Raw genomic sequence first — 21,260 nt, 5'->3', positions numbered from 1 at the left:
ATTGATACTTGATGTTCATCATGGTCCTTGTGGGTTAAAAGGCTGGTTTTTATGCTCAATGAAACCAAAACGATTGAGCAGTTCTCTGGGTAACTTTGATTATCTGAATGTAAAATGGCATAGTAATATTGTTAAGGGCTGATAGAGTTAAGAGTTGTTAATAGTACATCTAGAACAACTTTATTTGGTGCATGCTTTTGTTCTAATGTGGAAAGAGGTATTGTTAAATCTGGCATTGAAGAATGAGTTGGATCAATGCCCCAAGTTTCAGTAGAAAACCATCTGGGAAATAGTGATCATAACATCAGAAGATTTAGCTTAGCTATTGAAAAACAGTATAATTAATTAATTGGAGGAAGGGATGAGAGTGGAACTAACTCAGATAATTTGGAACTAAAAGCTGACAAACTGTGGTAGAACAATGGTCTGCGTTTGATGAAGAGAAGGTTCAGAGACAACTCAGGCACATTCTTATGAGATGCAAAGGAAGCATAAACAAATCAAGAGTTCTATGGATAATAAAAGAGATACAGAAAGAGAACAAACAATTAAGTATTCTATAGGTATCTGAATAGTAAAAGGGTAGTATGCAATACAGTGGAACAATCAAGGACAAAATCGGCAAAGTACATAAAAATACTAAGGGCACTGTTAAGCTATTCACTAGAAAAAGGTGGCATCCAAAGTACTGATGAAGAAAAAGACTCTAAACAAAAACTGAAGATGCTGTAAATCTGAAATAAAAACCAGAAAATGCTAGAAAAACCCAGGTCAACCAATATCTATGGAAAGAGGAACAGTTAACATTTCAATGAAAGGAGCAGCTATCAGCAGGCATTTAAGCTCCTATATGGATTATGTTGCTGATGTGGTGATTTTTGGGACCCATCCAGCAGGCCAGAATATACAAAAGAAAAAGGAAGAGGGGTATAGCAAACAGAGGAAAAGAGCAAATTGTTAGAAGCTGTCTAATTCGATTGAGAATCCCGCAGGCTGCAACATACATGGGCGAAAGAGGAGGTGTCATTACTTGAGCTCGTGTTAGGTCTCATTGCAACACTGCAGGAGATCACAGAGAGAGATCGGAATGAAATGGAGAATTGAAGCGACAGGAAATCAAAAGCAGACTCACTCCTGGAGACTGACATAGGTGCTCCTGAAAGCAATTACTCCACTCTTGCCTTTGTTTTTCCCCAATGTAGAGGAGGCCACATTGTGTACACCAAATGTAGAACACGAGATTGGAAGAAGTGCAAATGCTGGAAGGACTGTTGGGGTCCCTGATGGGAGAAGGAAGAATGGGGCCAAGGATCAATGAAAGCAACATAGGGGTACACCTTCTCTACCTGCCTATCACTCATATCACTTTCAGCTCTCCTTCTCCTTTATTCCATTTATCTACTTCTGTCCTATCTGAATACATCTTCTTTAGCCCTCTGCTTCTTCTTCCTACCTCCTTTTTATCCCCCAATTCTTTTCCCCCACCACCACCCACCTGTATTCACCTATAACCTGCCAGCTCGTGCTCACTCTACCCCCACTCTTTCAGTTTAGCTTCTGTCCTCTTTCTTTCCAGTTCTGCTGAAGGGATTTGGTCCAAAATCTTGACCGTTTATTGCCTTCCATGGATGCGGCCTAATTTACCAGCATTTTGTGTTGCAAACCTTGTGTTGTAAATCTTGCAACTATACCAGTCAGGGTAACCCCAGAAACATTAATTTTTCCAAGTCACCTGGAGCAAAATGGATCAATAAAGACAAGGCAGCAATTATTTATTAAAAGTCAATCATATTTACACAATCTGATACATTTTTTGATCATGTAACAGATAGCAAAGATAAAGCAGTTGATTTTATACACATGGACTTGCAGAAGGATTTTTAATAAGGTGTCATCTAATAGGTTTAATCAGTAAAGTTCATATATGTTGCATAAAGGGCACATAGATACAAGGTTGACTAAATGACAGACAACAGACAGCCATTGTGAAAAGCTGTGTTCGCTAGGAATTGGTGTTAGGATCATTGTCCTTTTTCCTTTTTGATATATATTAATGACCTGCACTGGGGGGGGGGGGGGGGGTTGATAGTCACAATTTTTATATTTGTGATTGATAAGAAACTTGGTAGCAATGTAAACTGCAACAAAGATAGTTACAAGCTGAAGCACATCGGTGAAATTGCTAAGCACATGGCAGGTGAAGTGTATTGCAATAAAATATGAATTTAATGCATTCTGAATGAGAAAATGAAATGAAATACAGAATAAAAGATACTGTTCTAAAAGTAATGCAGGACAAATTGAGAGAGCAATAAATAAGGCAGCAGAATCGGAGGCTACATCAATAAAGGTAAAGAGCAGAAAAGCCTACAGCTGATTTGGCCTTAGTTGAAGTATATTTATGAGAATGGCTGCTGGGAGGAGGGACTACAGTTGCAAGGAGAAGAAAAGCTAGACTGTTTTTAGATAGGACTGAAAGTATTATGATAGAAGCATATAAATGATGGGTCTGGACAGAGAAAGGCTGTTCCCATTGGTGTAAGTTAAGGAAGGACTAGAGATCACAGGTATACAAGGGTAGTAAACTGATGGTATGTTGGTAGAATCTGGACTGCACTGCCTGAGGGTGAGGAAAAATGTACAAAACTAAGGAGAAAAAGCCTGAGGAATGCAATAAAAGAGCTGCTCTGGTCAAAAACTAGCAATGGATCAAACAGCCTTCTTGGAAGCTCCAAGCATACTATGAAATTAGTGTTTGGGGTGTGATATATTTCACATTTAAATAGTGTGAATGGGGAATGACCACTTGACAAGGTATCAGAAGAGTGTCCATACCTATGAACAGCATGGACAGAAACTATAAAAAAACCATTGATGTCATCTCATCAGTATTGGTGATTAATTTAAATTGCAAAATATTTACAAATACTCAAGCTGATTCAATATATGAAATTGGCAACCAGTCACACAAGAATTTTAAACCACTAAAAGATGCCAGTAAAGTTTTAAATGGAATGGATTTTCGTAATGTTCCTCTTCTATGATGTGGATTGTTAGGGAAGTCAATAATTTCCTTGATTACAAATGCGACAAGTGCATGCAACTAATGCTCCTGACAAGCCATGTTGATAAGCTCAAGAGCATTCAGGAGGTGGAGGGTGTGAAAGATAGGAGTTACAGGGAGACTATGACACCTAGGAGACAGAAAGGGGTAGTTGGATTACAGTTAGGAGAAGGAGCAGGCAGGTAGACCAGGGCCACCTGGTGGACGTCCCCCTGAAAAACAAGTACGTCGCTTTGAATACTGTTGAGGGGGATGACCTACCAGGTCATGGTACAAACAATGGCAATCAGGTCTCTGGCATGGAGTCTGGTGCTGAGGCTAAGAAGGGAAGGGGGGTTTAAAAAAAAAAAAGAGGTGGGGCTGTAGTGATAGAGGATTCCATAATTAGGAAGTTAGATGAGAGGATTTGTGGAGGAGATCGCGAATCTCAGATGGTACGTTGTCTCCCTGGTGCCAGGGTATAGGAAATCACAGATCGAGTTCACGATATTCTTAGGTGGGAGGGTGATTAGCCAGATGTTGTGGTCCATGTAGGGACCAATGACATAGGTGGAAAGGGCAAAGAGGTCCTGAAAGGAGAGTTCTGGGAGTTAGGTGCTATGCCGAATAAGAGGACCTCCAGGGTAGTGATCTCAGGATTGGTTCCCTGGTCATGTGCTGGACAGATTAGAAATAAGAGGATAAGGCATCACATAACACATGGCTGGAGAAATGGGTGTAGGATGGAGGGCTTCAAGTTTCTAGATCACTAGATTGTGTTCCAGGGAAGGTTGGATCTGTACCAATAGGACAGATTGTATCTGAACTGGAATTGGATTAATATCCTTGTGGGAAGGTTTGTTAATCTTGTCCCAATGAGTTTAAACTAGATTTGCAGGGGGAGGGAAACCAGTACTTTAGAGCAGTTAGTGGAAAGGAGGAGGATAAAGGTCATGTGAGGACTGCTTGTATAGAGAAAAATCAAAAGTTTGTATGTGATGGAGATTTTCTCAGGTGTATTTATTTTAATGCAAGTAGTATTGTTCGTAAGGTAATGATCTTAGGGCATGGATTGACACGTGGGATTATGATACTGTTGCTATTAATGAGACTTGGTTGCAGGATGAACAGGACTGGCATCTTAACGTTCTGGGGTTCCGTTGCTAGAGAGGAAGGGATGAAAGGGGGAGGAGTGGCATGGCTAGTCAGGAAAAATATCTCAGTTGTGCGAAGTCAGGATAGTCAAGAAGACCTGTCTACAGAGGTTATTATGGGTGGAGTTAAGGAATGAAGGTGTGACCACATTGATTGGGTTGCATTATAGACCACTCACTAGCCAGAGAGAATTGGAGGAGCAAATCTGTAGAGAGAAAGCAGACTGATGTAGGAAGCAGAACGTTGTGATAGTAGGTGGATTTTAATTTTCCAAATATTGACTGGAATCCTATACTGTAAAAGGGATGGAAGGCTTGGAGTTTGTGAGATGTGTTCAAGTTTTCTAATTCAATACATAGAGGTACCAATGAGAAAGGATGCAGTACTTGATCTCCTATTGGAGAACAAGGCAGATCAGGTGACAGATGTACGTGAAGGTGAACATTTTAGGTCCAGTGACCATAATGTCATTAGCTTCAAGTTTTTTTTTAAAAGAAAAGGATAAATCTGGTCTTCATGTTGAGATTTTAAATTAGAGGAAGGCAAATTTTGTGGAAATGAGGAAGGATTTAAGAATGGATTGGGATATGTTGTTTTATGGCAAGGTGTGTTAGGAAAGTAGATGGCCTTCAAGAGCAAAATTTTAAGAGTGCAGAGTTTGCATGTTCCTGTAGGAATTAAAGTTACTAGGCACAGGGAATTCTGATTTTCAAGGGATTTTGGTAATCTGGTTAAGAAAAAGAGGGAGATGCTTAGCAAGTATAGGCAATAAGGAGCTTATGTGGCACTTGAAGAGCACAAAAAAAGAAAATACTCAAGGAATCAGGAAGGCAAAAAGAAGACATGAGATTGCTCTGGCAGATAATATGAAGGTAAACTCAAAGGGGTTAAGAGTATATTAAGAGTAAAAGGATAATAAGGGACAAAATTAGTTCCCTAGAGGATCAGAGTGGTCAACCATGTGTAGAGCCTAAAGAAATGGGGAGATCTTATAGTTTTTTTTGCATCAGTATTTACTCAGGAAACTGACATAGTGGATAAGGAAGGGAAATGGACAGAAAAGTCAAGGAACAAATGGAGATTAAGATGAAAGAGGTGCTTGCTGCCTTACAGTGAATAAAGGTAGATAAATCACCTGGGCCAGATATGATATCTCCTCAAACCTTGAGGGAAACAAGTGAAGAAAGTTCAGGGGCCCTGGCTGATGTATTCAAATTGTCCTTAGCCAAGGATGAGGTGCTAGAGGATTAGCTCATGTTGCCCCATTGTTTAAAAAAGGGTCCAAAAAAAAACCAAAAAAAAAACCAGGTAATTGTAAGCCGGTGAGCCATTAAATTTTTGGAAGGAGTTCTGAACTGACAGGATATATAGGTATTTGGACAGACAAGGGATGATTAAGGATAGCCAGCATGGGTTTGTGCATGATAGGACATGTTTAACAAATCTTGTGGAGTTTTCTGAGGAGGTTACCAGGAAGGTGGATGAAGGAAAGGTTATGATGTTGTCTACATGAACTTTAGTGAAGCCTTTGACAAGGTCCCACATGGGAGGTTAGTTCAGAAGGTTATGACAATAGGTATTCAAGGAGAGGTAATAAACTGGATTCAAAATTGACCATGTGGGAGAAGACAGAGGGTGGTAGTGGATGATTGCTTCTCAAAATGCAGGCCTGTGACCAGTGTTGGGACCATTATTGTTTGTTGTATATACATCATTGATCTGGATGATGATGTTGTGAATTGGATCAACAAGTTTGCCGACTGTGGAAAGGGGGGAAAACCGAGGATAGCGCTAGATAAATTAACAGAATGGTACAAACAAGGGGGCTTACAGCTACCAAACTTTAAAAATTATTACAGAGCAGCACAATTAAGATACTTATCAGATTTTTATCAAACAAGGGAAAAACCAGATTGGACCAGATTAGAACTAGATAAAATAGGGGAAAAGGTACATGAACATATACCATACAAGTGGGATGAAAAGCTGGTGCAACATGGGAATTCACCAGTACTGCACCATCTGCTCAACATTTGGAAGAAGATTTATGTAGAAAGGAAAAAAAAATTATCAACTACCAAAATTAATATTGACGCAAAATCAATGAATCCCCTTCACAATAGATAACCTTTCCTTTAGAGAATTGGAGAGAAAAGGGATCAAAAGAACAGAAAATTGTTTTTCAGGAAATAAATTATTATCTTTTGAACAAATGAAGTGCAAATATGGTATAATTCACGGTACAATGTTTGCATACCACCAACTGAAAACCTACACAAATTGGGAAGCAGGCTGAGGTTACCAGAAGGAAGCAATCTTGAATACGTGATTACAGACACAATGATAATTAAAAGATTTATAACAAACATGTACATCAAACTGCAAGAGAAAGAGAACGAGGAAACAAGCTGTAAACCCAAACAAAAATGGGAACAAGATCTAAATATAAAGATAAAGAATGAAACATGGGAAAAGCTATGCTCCGGAACTATGACAAATACAATAAACACGAGGTTATGCATGATACAATATAATTGGTTACACAGGCTATATATCACGCCCCAAAAGTTAAATAAATGGGACCCAACAGTATCAGATAGATGTTTTCACTGTAAGAAGGAAACGGGAACAACAGTACATGCAATTTGGGCATGTGAGAAAGTGGAAAAGTTTTGGAAAGATCTAAACCAGATATTAAATAAAATCACAAAAAGCAACATACCAAAAATTCCAGAGATCTTTCTTCTAAGTAATATAAGAAGTAAAGAACTAGGTCTCGATTTGGATGGAGCACAAAAAAGATTTATTATGATAGCCTTAGCTGAAGCAAAAAAAATGTATTATGTCAACCTGGAAATTAGAAGATAGCCTGAGAATACAGCAATGGTACATAGAAATGAATAAATGTATTCCATTGGAAAAAATAACATATAATTTAAGAAATAACATCACAGTATTTGAACAAATTTGGGAACCGTACATGGAACACAACAGAGAAGTCCTACCGCAGACCTCCACTGCCTAAAATGACAGAAGGAGAAGACGAAATGAACTGACCCAGTATGTAAAAGTAGATGACACAATTTTCTTGCTTATTTTCATTGTGTGATGACATTGTTTAATGGGTTTATTGTATCGTATATGTTGAATGTTGAGTGAGTGGGAAGGAGGGAGGGAAGGGAGGGAGGGAAGGGGAGAAAATGACACTGGATATTCAAGAGGGAAATGTCTGTGTGTATTTTGGTCAATATGGTTCATAGTGTGAAAAATGAAAAAACAAGTTTGCTGATGACACAAAGATGGGAGGCGTGTGGACAGTGAGGAAGGTTATCAATGCTTACAGAGGGATCTGGACCAGCTAGGAGAATGGTGGAGTTTAATGCAGACAAATGTAGGGTGATGCATTTTGGAAGGGCAAACCAAGATAGGAGATATATAGTAAATGATAAGGCACTAAGGAGTGCAGAGGAACAGAGGGATCTATGAGTGCAGATACATTGTTCCCTGAAGGTGGTGTCACAGGTAGACATGGTCGTAAAGAAAGCTTTTGGCATCTTAGCCTTTATAAACCAAACTATTGAGTACAGGAGTTGGGATGTTATATTGAAATAGTTTAAGTCATTAATAAGGCCTAATGTGGAATTGTGTACAGTTCTGGGGGGCCTAACTACAGGAAGGATATCAATAAAATCAAGAGTGCAGAGAAGATTTACTAGGTGGGTCTTCAGGGGTTTGAGTGAAGAAAAATGAGGGGTGATTTGATAGAGGTTTACAAGATTATGAGAGGTATAGATTGAGTGATGTGAATAGGCTTTTTCCACTTAGATTGGGGGAGATAAATACAAGAGGTCATCGTTTTAAGCTGAAGGGGGAGAGGTTTAGGGGAACATTAGGGAGAAGTTTTTCACTCAGAGGGTGGTGGGAGTATGGAATGAGCTGCCATCTGATGTGGTGAATGCAGACTCTATCATGTTTTAAGAGTAAATTGGATAGGTACATGGATGTGAGAGGGCTGGAGGGGTATGGAATGGGAGCAGGTCAGTGGGACTAATGAGATGATGGTCAGTACAGACTAGAGGGGCTGAACAGCTGGTTTTCTGTGCTGTAGCATTCTATATAGAAGCAAATTTGAAGCTTGTATACAGATAACTGCAGTATTGCATGGACCATTCTATAGTCTAATTAGGCACAAATCAATTCCACAAATCCTTTCAGAATTTTTCCTCTGTCTCACACAGCCACAAAAAATGAATGCCAGTTCTTTCCTTTACAGTGATAAGGAAACTTACCATTCCCACACGCGGAGGCTCTTGTCATCAGATGTACTCACAAATCGTCGGTTTTCATCCACAAATGTGATTGTATTAACAGCTCCTAGATGCCTATCATATTCCTGCACAATCTCTCCAGATCGAATGTCCCACTGCAGAAAGAAAAATTGATTCCCCACATTGAGCATTTTGAGGGTGATGACTTTCCTTCAAGATAATGTAGATGTATCTGCTCAATTAACATAACAGATTGTAAAATTTATCTTTGAATATGAGAAATGCAGATTTTTAAGATAAATATTTTAAAACATTAATTATTCATTCATATATTTTTTCTACATATTAACTAGTACTTATCTGTGGTCTTTGGCAACTGGGGGTTTCCTTATTTAAATACCAGATAAATTTCCAGATACTTTCCTATTTGCATTTTATAACAAGGGATAAACAATGTTGAACTGTGAAAGCTGGAAGTGCACAACAATGTCAGATAATTTGGTCCCAAAACCAGACCTGGTTCTTAAATAATGGAACAAAAGAACACAAGAAATAGCAGCAGTAGACAATTGTTCCTTCAAACCTACTCCACTAAACAATAACATCGCTGCTGATCTTTTTCCTCAAACACCACTTTACTGTCCTACCCCTTATCATTCAATTTATTTTCTATCCAGAAGTTTATTCTGAATGAAATCAATGGTATCATCTTCAAGGATCTCCAGAACAAAGAATTTCAAAGATTCACCACATTCCATTTCAAGAAATTGTTCCTATTTCAATCACAGATGACCCATCCCTCTTTTTGAGACCATGACCAATAGTGATGTTTCTATATTCCCAAATACATCTTACATAACTAACCCAACTAAAATTAAAAATGAGAGTATTTCTGCAAGGCATTATTCTGTTTAAAAACTTTTAAAAATTGCTACTTAAATATTATGGTTAAAAACTTGCAAACGGTTGTGTGGAATAAAATCTTTTTTGGGAATTATTACTATTGGGGCATTTAATTGATGAACAAATCTACAGAAACTTCCTTTAACATATTTCTACTGCAACCTAACTGTTATTGTCTACAAAACAATGGTTAACAAGAATTTCTTGGTAAAAATAACATGCTAAATGGAAATTCCTCAATATACCAGTAACCATTTTGGTAAAGGTCTTGCTGTTTAGAAATTCATGTATATTTTTAGAAATCATGTATATAGAGTTTTTTTATTAAAATTAATAAAAATATATAAATAAAGAAATTCAATTATTCCAAGGCATTGTGTTCAACAAAATTAGACTTACACAGTGTCAGGCCCTTCCTATGTGCACTGCAGCATGCCAAACATGTAATGGAAAGCAGGTATGAACAGGGCCATAGACAGGTCTGGGATTCGGTCTGTGAGCAATATAAAGATCAAGGGAAGGGAGAGGAAAGGATGGGAGGGAAGGGCCACAGGAGAGAGGACTTAGGGGATGGACTCACTACAAAAAGGAGACTGATATAAAAATCAAACTGCTGGAAGAACTGGGCAGCATCAGAGGGATGGGGTTGGGGGAAGGAATTGTCGATATTTCCAGTTGAACGAGGGTGGATACTGAAGATAGTTAGTATGAAGAGGAGATGGGGGCAGGAGCCAATAGGTGTAGGCGGACAAAGAAGAGGGAAAGGTTGATGAGCAGATGAACTAAGGTCAGTGAGGGGGAGAGAGAGAGGGTAGAGCGTAATTTGGAGACAGGGGCAAATGGATGATAGGTAGAAGCAGAAAAAGTGGAAAAAAAAGGTCAGATAGAACCAAAGGTGGATAAGCAGGCAGGGGCGATGGTGGAGAGCGTGAAGACAAAGGTTACCAAGTTCTAGAACCTGATAATTAAAGAAGCTGATAATGGGAACCATTAAGGGAGAGATGAAACCAGATCCTGTGAGTGAAAGTGTGGAAAGTAGGTCAATAGAACAAAAAGGTGAGAGGGAGGAGTAATGGGGGGGGGGGCTGGAGGAACAGTATGGGATAGGAAATAAAAATAGGAAGACCAGAGATAGATCAGAAGGAGAGAGGGAGGGAGCAGAGCCCAGGAGGTAAAGTTTAACTGCGCATACAGTAGATAAGAGACTAATTAAGTGAATACCTTAAAAGGGGATTATCTTGAGTTTGATTCCCAGGATGGGACTTGAACTAGTTTAAGAGATTCTTTTAAAGTTGTGCTATGAAGGTTTAGATGTGCAACCCCCTACTCACCAAAAATCCATTCACACACATGTTGTTCCTTTCTGAGGAGTGGGGTACCCTCACCGAAGTCCTGTCGTGACGGAAAAGTGGTGAAGCGATAGACTTGACCAGCTGAAAGTCATAGTCACAAGACTGGATGCAGACGGCAGGGGGAGAGTGGTTGCACATGGATTACAGAGCAGAGATCCAGTGAGGCAGCACCCTCAGCGTCTGAGCAGCTATGTTTAGAGAGGCACTGCTTACCCTACAATAAGGGAAGGGCCCAGAAAAGGTGTCTCAAACAAAACCCGCTCACATCTGGCCAATCTGCTGCAGCTGGTGGCTCGTCCAACGCTAGCGGAAGGATCACAAACAGAATCTGATTGCCGCCTCATGGAATATACGAACTCTACTGGACAATGCTATTTCCGATTTCCAGGGAGACATACTGCACTTGTTGCTTGTGTGCTCAAGGACTACAGAGTGAACATTGTGGCTCTCCACGAATCTCGACTTGCTGGAGAGGGCACGTTGCGTGAAGAGAAAGGTACACATTCTTCTGGTCTGGCAAGCCCAGAGGCAAAAAGAGAATCTGGTGTGTGCTTGGCTATCAAGAACTCCCTCGCAGCAAAGTTACCATCCCTGCCAGTTGCTGTATATGATCAAATCCAGACCTTGTGAATACCTCTGCAGGCAAAGTGCCACCTCACCACAGTCAATGTTTATGCCCCAATTCTGACTAATCCCAGTGAAGTCAAGGAGGAATTTTATAGTGAGCTGAAAACCCATCAGAAGCGTGGCAACTTCCGATAAGCTGCTGTTGCTGGGAGATTTTAAAGCTCAGGTTGGCAAGGAGTCCACTGTGTGGCCTGGTGTAATGGGACGTCAAGGAATTTTCAACAGTAAAGGTAATTGTCTACTGATTCTCTCAATGTGCGCAGAACTCAAACTAACACAGTGTTGAGATTGCCAAAGTTCAAATGCATGTGGATGCATCCATGATCTAAAAGCTGGCATCTCATTTACTACGTCATCACTCGACAACAAGAAATCTCTGACGTTCGTATCACCAGAGTTAAGCGTGGAGATGAAGGCTCAACTGATCATCAAATAGTGTGGTTGGTTTATCAATCAAACCTCCATGCAGACTGATTGCAGCCAAACCACCCAAAAAGCTGAACACCACCAAATTGAAACACCGTGAGTGTGCTGATGCCCTAAAATCCTCCATGGAAACTGCGCTAAGCAGACTGGTTGAAAATCCACCAGACAATATTACTGAGCACTGGAATGCTTTCAAAGAACTACCCAGGACACCTTTGGGAAGGTCAAGCACAAGTATCAGGACTGGTTTGATGAGAACAACCAATCTGCGCAAGACCTTCTAAGAGCTAAGGCAGTTGCACACCAAGCTCTTCTTCGATATCCAAACTCAAATTACAAAAAAAAGTGCAGAGGCAGCTCAGAGCTATGAAAGACCAGTGGTGGGTGAATAAGGCTAAGGAATTTCAAGCTTTAAATAATTTTTTTTTAAAAAGGAGTTACAACCTTCACTGCCTGTAATGATTCAAGAAGCTTCTATGAAGCAATCAAGGTTGTGAATGGCCCATCAAAGCAAGGTACCTCACAACTCCTGAGCAATGATAGTACATCCATCTTTACTGAGAAGCCAGAGCATATGAAAAGATAGCAAGAACATTTCTATGAGCTGTTGTATATGTGATAGTACAGATTCTATCAGCAATGTGTACAGATTGTAGTGTAGGATGACTGTGATTGGCTGAGAGCGTAGCCACGCCTACTGGCAGGTCTTAAAGGATTGCTCCTAGCCAGACCAGGTCATTCTGGACTGGTCGACCTACATGCGATATGTTCCAGTCTTTTAGTTAATAAAAGCCTTGCTTTGGATCAACAAGTCTTTGGTTCTTTCGACGCGCTCTACACCAGGAACCGTCACCGATGAAGCACTAGGCAGAGTACACCTTTGACCATATTGTTCAAGGTAGATGCTCCATCTATTCTTCATAAAGTCATCAAATCCATCAAACAGCTAAAATCCAACAAATCACAAGGGCCTTACTGTATTATGTTAGGTCTGCTTTGTTCATGAATGAGTGAGACAAACACCAGGCTGAGTCGAAATCAGGGTTCTTTGTTCTTTATTACCGGATTGTAACACTTGCGACTAACAAAGTTAGTCGGAGAATGCATTCTGCCGTTATCAGCAAAATGGTGATTTTTATACCCTTGGATACATGCTTAGAACATCATCATATCATTACTTGTCCAATGACTAAAACTGTTGCTATCCTTTCCCTGCTAGCTTCCTGCCTCTCAATCCATCAATGTCTCTCTTATCTTGTAAGTACAAGGATGCATTCTGTTACTCCTTAGTACTGGGTGACTCCTTCTCCGGTCCCATCTCATGATGTTTTACCTAACAGGAGTACAAGGACACCTCCCCTTCTTGTTACTGCCCTGTACAGGGTAACTCCCTACACATTCCCATCTCATGATGTTTTACCTTACAATTACAGCTGAGATATACCAGTATGGTGATAACACACTGACATTATGCTCCCCACACTGACTGTGGGGAGCTGCAGAACTACCACAAGACTTCAAAGACTCATCAATCGTGACCATCTATAAGAACAAGGGAGACAAGAGAGATTGGAACAATTATCATAGCACTCATCTTCTGTCATTTGCAGGAAAATGTCTCGCGAAGATCATCCTTAGACGTTTGGTGCCAAACATTAATGACAACATCTTTCCAGAAAGCCAGTGTGCTTTTCTGCAGGCGATAGTAGTGGATAAGGCCTTCTCACTGAGGTAGCTCCAAGAGAAATGTGTTGAGTAGCAGAGAAGTCTCTATGTCACATTTGACAGAGCTAGTCTGTGGAAGCTCTTACCAAAATTCGGTTGACCTCCAAGCCTAACCAACATCATCTGCCAGTTCCACGAAGGTATGGAAGGCCGCAACAATATGTGTGGTGAGTTGTCAGATCCATTTCCCATCAGCAGCGGTGTAAAACGGGGTTGTGTTTTGGCTGTTCTTCAGGATGCCACATCAGACATGAAGTTAGGGGACTTCCTCCAATCGAGGACTGATGGCAGGCTCCTCAACTTCGCAATTCTGAGAGCAAAAACAATAACAGCCTTGCTATGTGGAGCCCATATCAGAATCACTTATGTCAGCTTGACCAACAACAGCAGCATCACCTACATTTTCTAATGAAGATCACCTGGTGAAACAAGGTCTCCAATATTGAGGTCCTTTCTCGAGCCAGAATGCCAGCAGTTTCATCTTGGTGATATCAGCCTAACTGCACTGAGTAGGACATGTTGTCAGAATGCCCGATGGAATATTGCCCAAGGGCATCTTGTACAGCCAACTGTCCAGTGGTGCCTGAAAATGAGGAGGCCACCAACTATGGTACCAGGATGTTTTGCACAGGAACCTCAAAAAAAAAAAGCTGACATTGCCCCATCTGGCTCAAGATGGCTCACAGTGGAGGGACACCATCAGAAAAGGGGTGGACCCTGCTGAGGAAAAAGTTCAAAGAGGCAACAGAGGAAAGGGACAGGAAATGCCACAACAGAGCTTCAGCCCTTGTTGCCCCTCCAGGCCTCACCTGCCAAGTATGTGGCCAGCAGGGCCCGTCAAGGATCGGCCTGTACAGACACTCCAGGATGCACATATCAAACCCCACAAACTGACAGAAAGGAACCATCATCATCCTATGGGATGGAGAGCCAGAAGAAGAAGAAGAGTAGCCCAAGAATACTGAAATGAAATTTTCAAAGTAGTGCCCAAATGCAAGTTGCACATCGTTGGACAGTGCTGCAAAAATCCCGAGTACTTTGTGTGTTATACTTTAGAAACAGAAAAGAAGTTGGAATGGAAATCAGTGATTTTTTGAACCATGCTATTAATGTGAGGGGCACTGGACAAAGTGGCGACTCTCTGTCTTCCTTACGGTAGGCGAAAATTAAAGAATTCCATGGATGTTATATTGTAAATGTAGTATTATGTGACAATAATGGAACCTTTACCTTTAATGCATTAACCACCATGTTTATAGATTTTCATGATTTACTATTAATGCATTATCGTATTTTCACTCATATACCGTGCAGAAAATCTTAAATTGTTTCAAATATTTTCTTATAATGTGCACACACATTTAATGCATGGGTGTAGTATTCTAAATTCTGTCGGACAAAAGAAATTTGCATTTAAATGGGACATGAGACAATTAACACCCAATCATTTTCCCCCAGAGGTGTCAATGGCCCATTATATAGATGATATCATGCTGCAACACATTAACAAGCTTTGGAGAGAAAGTAAATTGAAAACAGGATTTCGGATTTCTCAAATCAGAGGCACTGGATATGTTAATCTCCTCCCTCAGAGACAGGTCTGGGCAATTAACATTGATAACGTGCAGTGCCCAAGCCAGAATGATCTGTTTGTAGGAATATCATAGCATTTTTTTTCTCTTTGGCTTGGCTTCGCGGACGAAGATTTATGGAGGGGGTAAAAAAGTCCACGTCAGCTGCAGGCTCATTTGTGGCTGACAAATCCGATGCGGGACAGGCAGACACGATTGCAGCGGTTGCAGGGGAAAATTGGTTGGTTGGGGTTGGGTGTTGGGTTTTTCCTCCTTTGCCTTTTGTCAGTGAGGTGGGCTCTGCGGTCTTCTTCAAAGGAGGTTGCTGCCTGCCAAACTGTGAGGCGCCAAGATGCACGGTTTGAGGCGTTATCAGCCCACTGGCGGTGGTCAATGTGGCAGGCACCAAGAGATTTCTTTAGGCAGTCCTTGTATCTTTTCTTTGGTGCACCTCTGTCACGGTGGCCAGTGGAGAGCTCGCCATATAACACGATCTTGGGAAGGCGATGGTCCTCCATTCTGGAGACGTGACCCATCCAGCGCAGCTGGATCTTCAGCAGCGTGGACTCGATGCTGTCGACCTCTGCCATCTCGAGTACTTCGACGTTAGGGATGTAAGCGCTCCAATGGATGTTGAGGATGGAGCGGAGACAACGCTGGTGGAAGCGTTCTAGGAGCCGTAAGTGGTGCCGGTAGAGGACCCATGATTCGGAGCCGAACAGGAGTGTGGGTATGACAACGGCTCTGTATACGCTTATCTTTGTGTACATACAGTACAAAGAGATATTCCCAAGATCAAAATTTCCCTCGCCCACTTTAAATTGTGCACGGTCTTTCATAGCCTTTATTACATTCTAATGCTTGCTATAACATTCCCACGCTCACTATAAATTGCTTCTTTCCCACGGCCGCTATAAATTGTGCACATTCTTTCATTGCCCCTATTATTCTAATGCTTGCTATAATATTCCCACACTGGCTATAAAATGCTGGTGCGTCTTTCCCATGGCCGCTATAAATTGTGTGCATTCTTTCAATGGTGCTATTATATTCCTACGCCCGCTATAAATTTCTGGTTCTACTTTCCCATGAACACTATTAATTGTGCGCATTCTTTCAACCTGTAAAAAGATTCTTGTATAGTGCACACATGGATATAACGCTGGGTGCCTGATTTATAAAATATGCATATAACATGCACATTTTATGCGTAAAAATACGGTATTTCACTTGGTCACACACAATTTTGTGAAAAAGCCCTGAAAATGGAAGTTCATGTAAAATGACTCCAGACAAACATTGAGGTAATTATACCCACATTACTACTTTTAATGTTGTAAATAGGTTCATAATTGAAGCAATAACTAAAAGTCATAATGGTATTCAAAATATAGATGGAGTTCCATAGAATATTCTTACCTGGACGATCTTCTTATCTGACATTCCAGCAACAAACAAATGCTGCTTATCTTCATCAGGATTAAACTTGACACAGTATGGAACTTTTCGATTAGAAAACTTATCAATGCATTTCCCTGATGGCAAAGAAACAGGAAATGATGGTGCAATGGTGCATCTGATTACATTGCGAACGAGAATAGCATCTTCTGAAATACCAGTGTGCAATGGATCACTTATATAAATATTTAGCTACAGAGATCAAAGGCAATTGATAGAATTTAACAAGATTCATTTTGCTCACATACCAAGGCAAAATAGATGATAGGAGGGATCATACAAAATGTTCCAGGTAAAGAGGCACAAATCTGGGAGGCTACAATATTTTCAACATTATTAGAGAATAGTGAATTTAAAGATTGGAAATAGCTTGCAAGAACAGAGGTGTCCACTTTTTGAGGAATGGGTGATCATCTCTTACCCATTATCAACATTAAAAAGGAAAGGCTCTCAATTTAGTGAAAATGAGGAGCAGCAGATGAGCTTCATGTTCAGGACAAAACTCATTTCACAACAGAAGAAAGTTGTGTGAGTTGTGTTATTGCTGGAGAGATCCATTCAAGTTGGATTTCTGAAGGAGAGTAGTGCTGCCGACCATGGGAAAAAAATGATTCTAGCAGAGAAATTCTGAGCATTACCACAGTATTCCACAAACAACAAGCTGCTTTGAAAGATGAGAGGAAGGCTCAACAGTACTTTATGTGATCAACCCAGATCTAGTGGTTCGTGTAGCTTTTCAATATTTCATGTTTTTATTTCAGATCTCGAGCATCCATTGTATTTTATTTTTTTGTCACTGAAGGCTCCGAGGTGACTAAACAATAAAATACAATGGATGCTTGAGATCTGAAATAAAAACATGAAATACTGAAGCTCTAGCAATGGCAGCATGAAAAACTCTTAAGGCAAATACGTGGAGATAAAAAGTCAATATTGGCACAAGTCACCATGAAGTGGTCAGAATGACCCTGACATTGTTCATATAAAATGAGAAATATCCTAACTGCAAGGGAGGCAGAAACCAAAAGATACAGACTTTTGAAAGTTGGGGGGGAATAAAACCTAACAATAGCTACAAATTTAAGATCTGGTTTCAAATTGCAAACTGTTGAACAACACATACGTTTGCAGCAATAGGAACAGGTGAAATTAATTTTGCAAGACTGGCGAGTATTGACAGTTAATACATTAGAAATAGGAATTTTGTGAAGTCTAACCATTTGTAAATATTTTACGCACCTGTCTCCGAATCCCAGAGTTTAAGGTACCTGTCATAAGCAGCACTTAGGAACCGTGCGCCCTCATTATTGAAGCAGACGTCTCGTACAGCTTTACTATGACCTTAGAGAGAAAATGAGTGAGAAAGTACATGAACATCACTGGCATGATAGCTACAAATATTTCTTGGCCTCTTTTTATATTTCAGCTTTGTTCTACCTAAACTCCAGTATATACTAAATAAACCACTGCCATCGTTCAATACCTGCCACTATTCATCAAAGAAATACCAAACTTATTAGCCCAAAGGAAATAGAAAGGCACAATAGAGTACTAAAGCAAATACAAAACCAAACCTGATGATGAAAGGGCACTTAACAAGGCAGGGATTTCAATTACAGCAGGGATGAAATTTGGCTGTCCTACCAAATGTTGCCAAAAAATTTATAATTTTGTACTGTGAAATAGTTTCAGAAGTTTATTACATCTTTTATCTTTCAAAGCTTGACATCAACCTGCAAGATTTAAATAGTTTATTTCAATGTTCCTCATACATTTTAGAGAGGAATAAATGTAGTCCCAAACCTACGTGGAGTCAAGTAAATGTATATAAAATTAGTGAGTTAAATTTTGGGAACCAATTATTAGACAAAAAAGGGTTAAAGAGGGGAGCATTAAAAAGATGAGCCGAAGGGTTTGTTTCTCTGCTGTCCAACTCCGTGACAATGACTAATAACCTTGTTTTGCCCATTAATCTGGCTGATAATTACAAGCAAAATTCCCCCACAATGAACATACACCAAAACATTTAAAGATCAAAATGCATTAGGCCTTTGAAATTCCTCCTCTTAGAACACAGTTTATCGTTTTAGCTACCAGTAATTGCAAAGTCAATCATATTAAAGACTGCAACAATGTTCATTAGTCACTATGGAAGATTTTTTTTTAAAAAAAACAGTATTCTAATAGAACCAAAGAACACTACACAGACACAGACCCTTTGGCCCATCTAGTCTGTGCCAAACTATTATTCTGCCCAGTTCTATTGAGCTGTACCCAGACCATAGCCATCCATCACCTCTCCCATCCAGTCTTCTCTTAAATGTTAATATCTTGGTCCACATTCACCACCTCCACTGGTAACTCATTTCAAACTCTCACCAACCTTTGAGTGAAGAAATTCCTCCTAATATTTTGCCTTAAGCCACATCCTTTGATTCAAATCTCATCTAACCTCAATGGAAAAAGATTGTTTTCAATTACCCCATCTATATCCCTTAATTTTATATATCTCTAATAATACCCAAATCTTATTGATTGGTAGAATAGGATCAGTGGGACAGTTAACCTGTTCTTGCTTCTAATTCTTGGATTCATTTATATCCCTTTTCCTTGAATGCGGTGAAGAAGTCTGCAAGTTGAGGAGATTGCAATGTGCTGGGGAAACTCAGCAGGTCATGCAGGATCCTTTAGAAGTAAAGGGTAACCAATGTTTCAAGCTTGAGTCCTTTGTCAGGAATAAAGGAGAAAAAAAAACAAGTCTACCTGTTTTTTTTCTTTTCTTTTTTCTTCTTCCTGACAAAGGGCTCAGGCCTGAAATGTTGGTTACCTTTTAATTCTTATGGATGCTGTGTGATCTGCTGAATTTTTCCAGCATCTTTGCTCATTGCATTTGACTCCAGCACCTGCAGATTTTCTTGTTTAAAAGTAGTGGCGTTGTAATGGTGCATTGAATTTTGATAGTATCTTCTGAATTTCCATGTTGAATTATGGATCTGTAAAAATCTTGAATTGATGCGTCTTTCATAAGGGTTTTTTTAAAATAAAAAACCAGAGATCCCGCAATACTGCTGTGAAGAAGATCCATCGTTACACTAGCTTTGCTTGCTTACACTGAACCAAAGCTGGCATAATGCCAGATCAGTGTGTTATTTTTACACAGGAAGCCGGCATTCTGGGAGCAAAAGAGGCGGGATGTGTAACACAAAGTGTTGGCATTTAGTGTGACGCAAAACATACCACGTTCCCCCCCCCACCCCGAAAAATGGCTCAAAAGTACCCTGATTCTTGTATGCGAAGTTGAAATTAGGGTGATAATGGTGAGTAACACTGACGGTGATCATAGTTGCTGTGTGACTCACTAGCTTCACTCTGTTGGGGGCTGGTGGCAGGCTGTCAGGTGGGGGTGGGGGGGGAAGCAGGGCAGTGGGCTTCTAACTGTTCAAACTAAGGACAAAGCAGCTTACTCACAGAACAAGGTGACTAGAGACCCCTGGGAACAGCTGTGAGCAGGGCAGTGGGATCAGTGTGGGGGCTGGTCTTTTATCATGCCACTTGCTAACACTGATCTCTTCTCCCTTAATATCTGAAGGTCAGTGACTGAGCATTCACACCCTCCTTCTGTAGAGTTCCAGTTTCAGTATCCTTTGATACATACTTTAATCTTAAGACATGAATGATCAAGCCCTTATTTTGAAAGGCCAACAGCCACCCCACACCATCTGCCCTGTCAAAACCATGTATTATGTACTTATGAATTAAATCATCTCTCATTCTCCTCCCAGCCACATGTCAGTGCTTCATCCTCCTAATGAAAGAGTGAGTCGAGTAGAAGATGCATCACTATTTCACCACCAGCTCATTTCATCTCCAGTTCCAGCCATTTCATCTGCAGCTCATTTCAGACTTCTGCATTTATGGGAACACACATAGACCACAGAGATGGGCTAAACCCCAAGTGCTTGCAGGTCAGGTATTCCCTAGTGAACTACTCACTGTCAGCCAGATCGACTCTGCCTTTCACTTTTGCTGTATAATCGCAGCTCAATCCGTCAGACCTAGTGTCAAATCAGTGATGTACTAGGAATGATACCTTGCCGGGTTGGTGCTGGACCCAGCCACACTTTGCGATTGCCCACACCCCTCTCCAAGAGCAGCCCACATTAACACTAACATTTTTCAGCTGGGTGATCTCAACTACTGCAAGGCTTCTATGACTGCTTCACCAATGGAAGGGGCCAAGAATGGCATGGGCTTCAGACTGTTCAAACACCAATGGAAGGGGCCAAGAGTGAATGGCAAGTGGGCTTCAGACTGTTCAAACGGAGGACAAACCCACAGACCAGCTTGTGACGAGAGTGGGGCAATAGGATCAGTGAAGGGGCTGGTAGCAGGCTGTCGGGAGACTTTCCTGGCATCCCACTGTTGGTCCCCACACTGGTCTCACTGCCCTGCTCCCCCCCACCACCCCCCCAAGGAAAAAGCGGGGCAGCAGGATGCTGGGAGAGAGCAAGGCAGCAGTATTATTATTAAAAACATATTTCCTGTTGTCCTAGTTGCATGTTTTGTCCAAGTTTTAAATGCTTACCCGTAAATTCACTAAAAAATATACAGTACACATACACATCATTTCTGTTCATGGTTCCGGATCACCCCTTTTACACAGATGTCGATTCCGTGTTGTTACGACCTCTGCTGGTGAGAGTTAATGGCAGGATTGGATCGTTCTCCCCCC

The 21,260-nt window shown here is 40.7% G+C and overlaps 1 protein-coding gene across 1 annotated transcript in view; it reads right to left on the bottom strand.

The window, feature by feature from the left end:
- Positions 1–21,260, bottom strand: part of cdc40 (cell division cycle 40 homolog (S. cerevisiae)) — a 154,892-nt gene that overhangs the window by 35,290 nt on the left and 98,342 nt on the right. Inside the window, exons 10-12 of the mRNA XM_069887585.1 lie at positions 17,768–17,869; positions 16,490–16,605; positions 8,488–8,621 (exon numbers count right to left, since the gene is read on the bottom strand). Of these exons, the coding sequence (XP_069743686.1) occupies positions 8,488–8,621; positions 16,490–16,605; positions 17,768–17,869 (352 nt within the window). The remainder of the gene's footprint in view (positions 1–8,487; positions 8,622–16,489; positions 16,606–17,767; positions 17,870–21,260) is intronic.

Source organism: Narcine bancroftii, chromosome 6 (assembly GCF_036971445.1).
Source record: "Narcine bancroftii isolate sNarBan1 chromosome 6, sNarBan1.hap1, whole genome shotgun sequence".
NCBI classification, from domain to species: Eukaryota; Metazoa; Chordata; class Chondrichthyes; order Torpediniformes; family Narcinidae; genus Narcine; species Narcine bancroftii.
This window is presented reverse-complemented; position numbering and strand designations above follow the sequence as displayed.